A 12,500-nucleotide genomic window follows, 5' to 3' on the forward strand; every position below is an offset into this window, starting at 1 on the left:
ACGGATAACATGATGCAATGCCAATTTTCTACACACTGAAATATGTGTGTTTGTGTGTGTGTGTGTGTGTGTGTGTGTGTGTGTGTGTGTGTGTGTGTGTGTGTGTGTGTGTGTGTGTGTGTGTGTGTGTGTGTGTGTGTGTGTGTGTGTGTGTGTGTGTGTGTTAGTGTGACAATGTGTGTGTGTGTGTGTGTGTGTGAGTATGTGTGTGTGCCTGCGCATGTGTTTGAAATGGTTTGCCTTGCAGGTGATGGTGACTGCGGTGCGATTGTATGTTGTTTATGTGTGTGTGTGTGTGTGTGTGTGTGTGTGTGTGTGTGTGCGCACGCGACCATGCACAAAGAGTTTTTCCCCTCGCCAGGGCTACAGAAATTGAACGAGGTAACCTGAAGCGAACAACAACAGGCCCATCTCCACGCGGCTCCCTTATCGTCCCCGCTTCTTAAACACCGCCATAGAATCAATCAGCAGCTCCCTCCCTCTCTCTCTCTCTCTCTCTCGCATCCCTCCGCCCGCCCTGGCTGCTGTGGCTCCTCACCCACCCGCCACGCCACCCTCACTTCTGGCGCTCCGCTTTTCCCGAGGCTTTTTCGGCTTCGATTTGATCAAACGCCGCGCTCTGCTCGGCCGTCGATACGGAACGCTCGCTCTAGACGCTCCTGCCGAGCCAACCGTCTGCCGGCCGCGTGTGGCTCGCGGCGGTCAATGGCCTGATGATTTCCCAGACGTTTAGAACCTTAATGGGGTCTGCCCCGCCCTGCCCCCCCTCCCCTCCCCCTCCTCCCTTTCCCCCCTCCCCCGTCCATTAGAACCAATCAGGAGTGTCGTTTCATCACTAGCCGTCATGGCCACTTGTAGACTGACACATATTGAAAAGCGATGAGATCACCCCCCCCCCGCCTTTCATCAGCCCCTGATAGAGGCCACAGGCCGGCTGAGCTCCCCGGTCTGTTGGCCCCGGGGAATAGACGGAAAGCTCTTATTTTTTCCTCGTTTAGAGAAGGGTTTAAGCAGGCCGTAGGCGTCAGACAGCAAGCATGTGTTGACTTGGGTTGGCTGTTAAAAAGGTACACGGCACCGGTTTAAAAAACAAACATGCCACTGCTTGAGTTGAGTCGGGTCTTTGCTGGTTTTCCACTCAACAACGCTTTCTGTCAGCATCTGCCACAATGTCCCGGTATTTATCTCTGTTGCATTGTTGCATTTTCATGGCCCACGGCCGATGGCTTTGGCCCGTTGAACTTGACAAACCAGTCGCGTCGTTTAATGTATTGTTCTATCTTCCCCAAAAATATTCATGTATTCATCTGTGGTTTTCTGCGGTTGTTCAGCCTGAAGACTTAGCAAGGTCTGTGTGATGCCGTGACTCGGTGCGTTGGTTCTACCTGATTGATCCCTACCTGCCTGCTGCAGTACAGAGGCCTCTCCTCTCTCTATTTGTTTTATTGTGTTCTCTGGTGTACAGCCCATGGGACATGGCGCCCTTAATGAGAGCAGCAAAATGCTACAACGACCTCCAAATGAAATGTCTCTCTTCAGAAGGGATGATTCCCCTGCGATTTGACATTTAGCTTAAATCTCCTGCGTGTTTATGTCTCACTCTAACGCTTTCAATCCCTCTTTCATTCCCTTTCTCTCTTTCTCTGTCTCTCTCCCTCCCTCTCTATTTCTCTCTTTCGCTTTTTCTCTCTCTCTCTCTCTCTCCCTTTTTTCTCTCACTTTCACTCTCTCGCTCTCTCCTTCTCACACTCTCTTTCTCTCCCTTTTTCCTCTCTCTCTCTCTCTCTCTCTCTCTCTCTCTCTCTCTCTCTCTCTCTCTCTCTCTCTCTCTCTCTCCCTCTCTCTCCCTCCCCCTCTCTCTTCTCTGTTTGCTCTGGCCTCCTCGGTGTCTCTCCCTGGTCCATGGTTCTGTGGGTGTGTGTGTGTCCAGGTCAGTCCTCCAGCGGATCGGTGGGGGAGGTGTCGATGCAAGTGGATCTCGTCTCTCACCCCGGCACGGGGGAGCACAAAGTCAGCGTGAAGGGTGAGCTTCTTCCCCCCCCCCCTCCGACCCATTTCTCTACCTCCCAAGCTGCTGGGTGTGTTGGCCATTTTGGTTGAAATGTGAATCCGTTTGAGATCCTAAGACTCAGAGGTCGAGTCCCATTTGAACCAACATGGCCGAACCCCTGACCAAGAGAGGAAATAACGATTTTTGTCTCGCTGCTGCAGTCGTGGGCGCAGTTGTTGTTGCTCTAACCGTTCTCCTTTGTTGATGTACTCCACAGGGTGTGATGAGCACAGGCTAATTAAGGAATTAACATTATGAACAGAAGGCGTCATTACTACAATTGTGCAAGCAATATAAAAAACAGGAATTTATATGCTGTTTAAACGGCTATGAATATGGAAAAGCCCCACATTTTATATATTTTATTTATTAGGTATTCATTGAAAACATGCATATCGCTGCTTTGGGCATCTGTACCAGAATTGTACAGTATTTTAGTAAACACATGGCGTGACAAAACATTGCAGCATACATTGAAATGCCAATATGTGTCATTTAAACAGGCATTATTCTTACATTGTTAGCTTACAACTCATACTAACAATGTATAGAGGAGCAAACCAAAGTTTGAGCATTGAAGCTGATTTCAAGTGAATACGCTTGATTCTCAAAGCCTTCTTTGAACTCTGTTCTCCTTTATCCCTGAGTATCAAGTGTGTCCATTGGTCCCAGACATAAGGAGCCAAGTTTGCAGTCAGCCTTGCTGCATCATTATGTTAACTTTTGAATGAGAAAAAAAGGGAAGTGAGGTTGGCTTCCAGAGCTGCACAGTGTCAGTGTGGGCCTAATTACTTTTCCTTATTGTTGCTGAAGAACACCAAGCGTCTGGTGTCCACTTTATTTATAAAACCTACCGCATCAACAATGTGCCCAACTTTCCTCGCGGCTCTTCGGCCATGAAGAGGAACTTTAAATGAGTGGCAGAAAGTGATTCATCCTCCTCTACTGTTCCTTAACGTCTGACCCCGCTGCGCTCCCTCCAGTGGTGGGCGTGAACAACCTCAGCTGGCAGACCAACGCCATGTTCCGGCCCTTCGTGGAGGTCAACGCCGTGGGCCCGCACCTCGCCGACAAGAAGCGCAAGTTCAGCACCAAGACCAAGAACAACAACTGGTCACCAAAGTACAACGAAACATTCCAATAGTGAGTAAAAAAAAGTTTGTCTACTTCCCCCGTTCGATGAATGCGGTCGTCTTCCAGCAGTACTGAGTCGGAACCTGTCGTCACGGTCTTACCCCGTTCGAATCACGCGCTCGTCGTTCAGCTTTCGCTCTACATCCGACGGGACACACAACGACGTCAGACACAGATCGCTCGAGCGGGAGGGCGATCGGTCGAGGTGGACTGCGTGAACGGGTATTGAACCCTCGTGGTCTATTGGCTGTGAGACGAGCACCCTAGCCACCACGCTATTAAAAAAAATCGTTAATTGGAATTCGGCTCAAGTAGCCTGAAATTCAGATCCGTAGTTAAACAAACACCTCAGCACCAACGCAGCGTCGTGATCAAACCAATAAACTCCCTCATCCTCTTCACGGAGGCCTCCGTCGCCGTCATTGGGTGCTCAAGGCTTAGTTATGGCTGGACGTTGACGCAACGCAAGGGCGTTTACGGCCCATTATGTCCTCCTTGCATCCATCGACAGAGCCTGACGTGCGCATCCAAAAAGAGTGTGTTGAGGCAACGCGGCAGCAAGGGCTGTGATTGGTCGGCTAAGTAAAACTCAGACGCAGAACCAAACACCGGCTCACGCCTGCGTCGGACCATCTGCGTGGTCGTGGCGTGGCTTTGACGTGGTACCATAACGTAGCCTTTAGTGAGTGCTAGTGGGCGCATTAGTGTGGCCCGCGAGTAGTGACGCTGCTACACCACGGCGTGTCGATGAGACGCCGCTGGGCGCACAGGCGACCGGCCCGGTAATGTATGGACGCAGACTCCCCGGTGACACTGTAATTCTGTTCTCCGTCGCGCCCAGACTAATCGCTGAGGTGGAGCGGTGTTAGACTATGCTGTTACTCAACTGTAATCAATGCGGGGCTCAAAACTGCACGCTGTATGGATTCACGGCCCGGGCTTTGTTGTTTGAATTTTAAGGAGCCATTAACTCGCTGAGCATAATGAGAAAACAGCCGCGGGAAAAGGCTTGGCTAACAATCACCGCTCCCCGCGAATAAAAAACAATTGTTTTACTTCCTTAACCCCGATTGAGTGGTCTCGCCGCGGTCACGCCCACAATGAGACGTTCGTTCCCTGCCAAAACGTCCACCCCTCCCCTAACCCCTCGCTGGTAAATAATACGTTGCCGCTGTGAACAAAGCAAGGTGTCAGAGTCGAGGCAACACTCAAGCCTCTTAAGTGAGACCTTTTTTTTACGCGCACCGCCGGGTTTATGCTGGGAAATGCAGATAGGTACGGTTTGGAATATAGAGCAGCACGGTGGCAGTGAACGCCTCATTAGAGTGTTCCTTATTGCAGTGATGTAGAAAAACAACACAGCCTCCAGTTCCCCATTGCATTAGAGAATGCTAAGATCTGCAGGGAAAAGATCACTTGTAACCTTGTGGTAGTCTTGCGCAGAGTTTCAGGCTGACACTGCAGTAGCTTCATGTCTTGCATCACTTTGTGCCTCTAATTTCCTGTCTTCTCCTCCTTCTCACCTTGTACCACCTCCACCTCCTCCACCTCCTCTTCCTAACCTCGAACCTCCAACTCCTACTCCGAACCTTTTACCTCCTCCACCTTCTCCTTCTGACCTCATACCTCCACCTCAACCTCCTTTTACCTCCTCCACCATCTCCTTCTGACCTCATACCTCCACCTCAACCTCCTTTTCTAAACCTTGTGCCTCCTCCACTACCTCCTCACCTCCTACCATCCACTCCTCCTCCTCACCTCCTATCCTTACCTCCTCCTCCTCCTCCTCCTCACCTCCTATCATTACCTCCTCCTCCACCTCCTCCTCCTACCATCACCCCCTCCTCCTCACCTCCTATCCTTACCTCCTCCTCCTCCTCACCTCCTCTTCCTCCTCCTCCTCCCCCTCCTCCTCCTCATCCCCTCTTCCTCCCCCACCTCCTCCTCCTCCTCACCACCTTCCTCGCCGCCGCAGCATCCTGAGCAACGAGCACGGCCCCGAGGCCTACGAGCTCCACGTGTCGGTGAAGGACTACTGCTTTGCGCGCGAGGACCGCGTGGTGGGCATGACGGTCATCCAGCTGCGGGAGCTGGCCGACAAGGCCACCTGCTCGGCCAGCTACCCCCTGATCAAGAGCATCTCCATGGACGACACGGGCCTCACCATCATGAGGATACTGTCGCAAAGGACCAACGACGAGGTGGCCAAGGAGTTTGTGCGGCTCAAGACGGACGTCCGCTCAGCGGAGGAAGTGTCGTAATAGGAGGAGGGGGGTGGGGTGGGGGGGGGGGATTGGGTTTGCGAGATGCAGTGTCAAAAGCGTTGTGTTGTCTTAACCCCGTGCTAGAGACAGAGAGACATAGAGACAGAGAGAGGGAGAAGAGAGGCCCTGCGAGCCCTACCTCTGAAGCCGGCCTATCCAGACGTTCTGGAGACATTAGGAGACATCCATTGTCCAATCAGTGCTTGAGGACGCCCCAATCGAGACAGAAACAGAGAGAGGGAGAGAGACAGAGAGAGAAGGAGAGGGAGAGAGAGAGAGAGAGGAGGAGGAGAGGCTGAGAGAAACGTGTTTGTTTGTTTTTGTGCATGTGCGTAAAACATCTGTTGGAATGTTCATTTTAAACTACAAGTATGTACAAGTGTTTACTTAACGTATGCTTCCTATTAAGTAATATATTCTACGAGTTATGTTAACGAGACGAAGATAAAAATACCCTTTTGTACAACATTTAGTCTTTTTGAACAGAGATTTGTTCCAAGTGCCAAACCAGTTAAAAAAAAGACAAAAAAACATCAACATAAACAAAACAAACGTATAGTAATGATGGTGAACTTAGTATGTTTGAAAATTTGCTCGATTATTTGGTGCGGTGTTAAGTCATTCTCTGGGCGTGTGGCGTTTTAATCGTTGACGAGTCCTTTCATTTGTACCCCCCTCCCCGGTTCTCTGCTTCATGTGTCCTCCATGGAGCACTGTTGTGCATGTCCCGTTCTCAACCGTGTGTCTCCTGGCGTGACCCCACCGTGACCCCCAACTGGGCAGGGTACTACACTCTGGCCTCCTCCAAACTCTTTGTATTTTAAGTACACCTGGGGAGAGAAAAAAAAAGATCATTTTTTTAAACAACGGCGATGACTGCTATGTAAAACTTCATAGGTGTTTGTAATTTTATAACCATGACAACAATAACAGCCTCCAAGTGCTAACAGTCTTAGCAGAAAGGATGGAATTCTTTTATTTTCTTCGTTTTTTCCTTCCTCTTGTTCGTTATTATTTTCCCATTCCTGTTTGGCGAATCTGCTTCCAGCCTTTCTGAATGACCACTGTGAACATGCGCTTGGGAAGGGAAACCATCTTTATCATTGCAACAACAGTTTGATAGTTTGATATTCCATATTTTATGATTCTACTTTGTTCCTAAGAAACTGCCAAAGTCACATAAAATGTTTGTACAAACGCAACCCATTACCTATATGAAAGATATATATGTACATGTGATCTATTTCGTTTTTCAATGCTACATATCTGATTGTGGATAGGGTGGAATTTATTTTTTGATTTTATCGTGAAGCTGTTAACCAATATGAAAGTTGCACATGTTACTTTGGAAATTAGTTACATCAGCTTCTGTCATCTGATTTTATTTTTCTTCATAAAGGAAAGAGTCTAACATTTGGTAAATATGCAACATTCCTATGTACTGCACTGATGGCGAATTGTATGTCATGTAAATATATTTAGTGAGATATTGTACGAAAAGTCTCGGTTTCTTTCATGTTGCAATCGATGACTCAAACTACACACGTATCCCGACAGATATTTCTCACCTTCATGAATATTGAATCAAACTAGCCACCATCCTGTACGTGAAAGTAAAAAGACACCGGTTGAGATCCTGTGAGAGAAACCATTTGAAGTGGTTTGAGCTCATGGAGGACAAAAACCTTCCGTGGAGCAGAAGGGAAAAAGCTCGCTTGATCTTGATTTTCAGTATGAGCAGTAGTAGTTCTACTGCAAAGAGCAGTAGAACCTTTCTACTGCTCTTTGCTTCCATTGCAAGAGATAACGTCATCGAGGGTATGTTGGGACACACACCAAATCGAATAGGGTCTACAGACAGGCTATTCCGGTCAGGCCCCTGTTGGAGCCATAGGACACCATGTATTCAGGCCACCATCAGGCCCACCAAGGTAAAGCCTATTTGTCAACGTCAATTGTCCTTTACTTTAACACCATCATGTTGCCCTGCTCCAGAGCAAAGATAATAGAATAAAGAGTAAGCCAGGCTCGAGGAACAAAAACTTGTGAGTTAAATTCCGTTGGGGAATTCAAAGGAAAATAAGCATGCAGAGTTCAAAGTAGTGACCTACTTCTGTTCCTGATCCGTAGTTTGTGATCAATGCATCTCTCTAGCAAGCGACCTTGGAGGGATGTCAGTGCTTTCAGCCAATAGATGCTGGCTCGTCCATACACTGTGTTAGTGGTGGAAAATAATTGATATAGTTTACTTTTTTACTGACTTCTCTGGTGCCAGCAGAAAGAAAAACACAGAAAAAGTAGTAGATAAAAAGGATTGACTGTAATCCTGTTTCTTGTGTGTTGAACCAAGCATGCACACACGCTGTGTTCCCCAATAGTGGGCCCTGGGCCATGCGTGGAAGGCATTCATATTCATAGTTTTGTATGAATTGTTATTGTTAGAGCTCGTAATATATAGAATGCATCTATAAATCCTTGAGCCATTGAGCACAATGAAGCACCCCCACCCCCATAAGTCGTTAAGAATGAATAGAGAGATCCAGTATACTGCAGTCCCAGGGAGCACCAGCCCACACGTCCCAGGGAAGGACACTTGACCTGGGGAAGACAGAGCGAGGAGCAGGGGGCAAGCGGACACCTTCTCTGGAGCCGAAGCCAAGAGGCAGATATCCATCAACTCTTGACCTCTGGCACTTTGACCCCCTCATTCGCTTCCTCCAGGAAACGTTGTGTCAACATCACCAGCACATTTCAACAGACAAACTAATGGTACAATTGACCCCAGAGGAAGGGTCCCATAATTGATGGGGTCCATTGTGTGTGTGTGTATGTTTGTGTGTGTGTGTGTGCGTGTATGTGTGTGTGTGTGTGTGTGTGTGTGTGTGTGTGTGTGTGTGTGTGTGTGTGTGTGTGTGTGTGTGTGTGTGTGTGTGTGTGTGTGTGTGTGTGTGTGTGTGTGTGTGTGTGTGTCGTGTGTGTGTGCGTGTGTTTGTGTGTGCCTGTTTGTGTGCACGTCCACAATTAATTCCTCCAGGAAGCTTGACCTTGTGTATTCAGATTCTTATTTGCGCTGTCCCCGATGAGCAGATGTATTACCTGAGGAGTTTCCAGAGGTCATCCGGCATCATCATCTCGTATTATAAATGCCATATGGTAATTAGCAGAGAAAGACGTTAGAACTTGTAACCTGGGAAACTGGGAATCTGTCAGAGACAGACACGGGGCAATGTGGTATATGTAAGTATTCGTATTAGTATGGTACTTACTAGTATTAAATATCAATGAAGACAGCAGACTAATAGCTACCTGGTCTGATGTATCGGTAGGCCCTCTGTCCAGCTTTGTCCACATTCCGACATCTTTTTTTTCCCAGTGTGACCTCTTGCGTAAAGGATTGTGAAGTGTCATTGGTAAGATGGATGGGGATGTACTGTGTAGGTGGCTGAGCAAAGGTATAGGGGGGTGCAAAATGCATGTATTTATAGATACTGCATTTCCAATAAGGACAACGCTATAGAGAGAGAGATGGTGCAAAGCCATTTTCAGTTCTTTATTGATTCTGTGTGCATGGGCATGTAAAAAATTGAAAGTTATGTTTTTGAGGTTTTACTAATACAGTTTTCTAAGTTCCCAATGTCACTTTACAAAAGCAGTGTTTGTGTGTGCTTCTATACTGCTGTTAAACAATTGATCAATCAAAGAATGAAGAATAAATACGAAAGAAAAAATAAACAGCAGTGGACAAACCATTCATTTCAGCCATGGCTTCAGCTGTTCAGCTGCTGTTGTTCAGCTGGTAGTCGAACATGAAGGTGAGAGGGAGTGTTTTCTGACCTGGGGCTTTGAGCAATGCACAGGGCTTTTTGGCAGCGGATGCAGACAGTGTTCAGTTAGAAATGTCAAAGACAAAAAGGCATCAGCAGATGTCCTACCAATGCCCTGTTTGCTCATTCCGTGAACATCGCCAAACCCAGGTGCCATCTGTTAGGATTTATGGCTCAAATCAATTTGAGCCGTTTCTTTGTCTAGCACACCTCTATTTTGTAATTTTCTTTCTTCAAGTGTCTGAGTAGTATCTTTCAACATGGGAGTTGCGCAGGCTTCTGAAAAGGCCTGTTTTACAAAAACAGCATTTGAACTCTAAAGAGCGTTCTGTTCTTGAGAGCGCCACCCTCATATGAAGTTGCCCCGTCTTCCCAAGTTATTTATCCGGGCAGCGGGAAGATTGATGGGGCACGCCTCAAGGGAGGGGGCAACATTATTCATTCACTGCACCGAGGTTTGTCCGGCTGACCTGGAAATACAAAACGGGGACGCTGTCTGTTGAGAGGCACGGCGTCAACAATATTGACATGGACCTGGAAGGATATGACAAGGGCAGCGAGTCGTTATCATTTTCTGAACAGAGACAGAGACATCAGCGTTGTGATTTAACAAACTCAGAGTCGTGTCCGTAACCTTAAGTTGTACTGCATGCGCCCCCCCCCCCCCTCCCTAATGGTATTAGAGTATCTCATAAAATGATTGTAAATATAGCATAAGGTACAAAGGACGTCAGACCTGACATATTATGGCTTGCATTGTTAGAAGCAAGCTATAATTGTCGCATTGCGAGCAGTAAAAAATAACTTAAGATTGAATTTCAAGTGGAATTATTAATGACAATGTCTTGTCTGGTCTGTTTAATGACGGCTTGTTAATTGTGGTATAATTACAACTAGGACAGCCATAAAATAGATCTGACGGTTTTAACACTGGCTCTGAGAATATTTGAACAAGGACACATTTTTATCATCCACATGGTGATGTAAAACCCATATTCTTGCAGGTATATTTGCGATTGCCTTGGTATATTTTCATGGTTTTCCAGTCAACTGAGAGGATAAACCTGCTCGACTGGAACGGACGATTCTCTCGTGAGTCTCTGCTCCCCAATCCTTGACATTCTCTGTCTAGTTCACATCCTGGGCTCACAGTACACCTTGAGAAACGGTACCCAGTTAGCATATAAAGCTCATAAATATAGCTAATAAAGCTCGGCGTATAAAGACCAGGATAGTAATTTTTGCGTTCCTGCCAGACAGTTATTATTTACAGTCAATCATAACGACTTTGGTTATTTCTGATTGGAAATGCAGCATACCTTGTTATTACCTCAATGCCATTGGGTTGGGAATTCTATATTTTTTGCAACTGCATAAACAAACTGCAAATTTAATTGAACTACAGCCCTGCTATGGGTAGCTTCCATACTCAAAAGAGCCATCCATCTCTGGGTAAAACTAAACATGTGCTGTATACTATAGCGAGTTGATGGCATTACATAACCAAACCGTATCTGTCACCACACTTCCTAATAACTCTTCATTACTGTGAACCACTATGGATTCTCCCCTGCTTCTCTCTCGAAAGGACAGACCTCCCTGTCCCTGTGGCTCTTCCCCTGCAGAGCATGCCTTTCTTACTGGTTATGCTCACTCCAGTAAACCCTCTGCCACACACAGACACACTACACGCACTACAAGACTGCACACACTACTCGCACGCACACACACGCGCACACACGTACCCACGACTACACAATACAAACTGCAAGCCTGAACACGCTTATTGCACGCACTCACACGCATACACACAAGCTAGACACTACTCACTACAAGCCTGCATAATACACGCATATAACACACTCACACACTACACGCCTGCACACACTACACGCCTCGAGACACACACACTCCACCCTAGACACTACACATGATAAGTCTGCACACACTACACACACTACACACTACACGCCTGCACACACTACACACACTCCCCTTTATCTAATATCACTCTGATCTCCTGCTTCCAGAACCTCACTGTTCTCCCTTTTTTTTGCATTAATAAATCCCTGACTTTGTGTCTAGGGAGGTGTGTGTGTTTCTGTGTGTGTGTGTGTGTGTGTGTGTGTGTGTGTGTGTGTGTGTGTGTGTGTGTGTGTGTGTGTGTGTGTGTGTGTGTGTGTGTGTGTGTGAGTGTGTGTGTGTGTGTGTGTGTGTGTGTGTGTGTGTGTGTGTGTCTGTGTGTCTGTGTGTCTGTGTGTGTAAGAGTGTGTGTGTGTGTAGATATCTAGGAATCAAGGTTGTATATGTGGTGCATGGGTTTAATGTGCTCTTGTGTGTGTTCATGTTCAAACTTTATGATATGAAAAGAAAAAAGTTGTGGTATGTGTTCGACCAGGTGTATGTGCATGACTGCAAACAGGTGTGTATCTCGACAGTGTGTGTCTGTGTCTGTGGTTGCTGAATATTTGCAACCATGGGTGGAATGTATGTGTGTGTGTGTGTGTGTATTTGTGTGCGTGTGTGTGCCTGTGTATGCGTGTGCAGTGCGTTTGTGTGCGTGACTTGATGTGCATGCATGCGTATATGTGGTGTGTGTGTGTGTTTGTGTGCGCATGTCTTGATGTGCATGTATGCGTGTGTGTGTGCGTGCATGCACATGCATGTGCACGTGACTGTGGGCAGACCTGGCGGTGGGCTGCCCTCTTTCCGGCTCCACTCTGCTTCTGTGTAATTACCACTCTGTGTCTCGGTGGAACCTGCCCTCACTCCTGCCATTAAACACACAGAGCGCTGCTCCTACGGTCACACGGAGGAGGGATCCATTAAACACAAAGGCGCTCCCTGCAGTTGTAAAGTTAGGAGGGCGGAGGCGACTTCAGCAGCATTGAAGTGGATCCTCTGGTCTGGTCGCTCATTAAAGCCAAGGCGAAGGACGGCAACTGTGTGACCCTCTCTGGCCCTGCTCGGGACTGCTCAGTCCCCCATGGCCCTTATGCAGGACAGAGACAGCACACTCCCATCCTCCATTGTCCTTACGGAGATCTGGGCCTGCACAGTCCCAGTACTGCATTGCCCTCATATGGCCCATTTCCACCGGCGGTTGCGGGTCGGTTCAGTCTGCAAAGGTCCGGCCAGTTCTCGTTTCCACCGCCAAAAGTGGGCGTGTTCCGGACTGGGCCTACTGAGCCGTACTCATCCCAGAGTACTCCTCCGTTGGGGTACTGA

General features: G+C 47.6%; 1 protein-coding gene across 1 annotated transcript in view; it reads left to right on the plus strand.

Moving 5' to 3' along the window:
- LOC130403934 (protein unc-13 homolog C) overlaps window positions 1-5,445 on the plus strand; it is a 109,308-nt gene extending 103,863 nt beyond the window's left edge. Inside the window, exons 31-33 of the mRNA XM_056608482.1 lie at window positions 1,931-2,023; window positions 3,034-3,193; window positions 5,160-5,445. Of these exons, the coding sequence (XP_056464457.1) occupies window positions 1,931-2,023; window positions 3,034-3,193; window positions 5,160-5,445 (539 nt within the window). The remainder of the gene's footprint in view (window positions 1-1,930; window positions 2,024-3,033; window positions 3,194-5,159) is intronic.
- Window positions 5,446-12,500: the final 7,055 nt, after the last annotated feature.

This window comes from Gadus chalcogrammus, chromosome 14, assembly GCF_026213295.1.
Source record: "Gadus chalcogrammus isolate NIFS_2021 chromosome 14, NIFS_Gcha_1.0, whole genome shotgun sequence".
NCBI lineage: Eukaryota > Metazoa > Chordata > Actinopteri > Gadiformes > Gadidae > Gadus > Gadus chalcogrammus.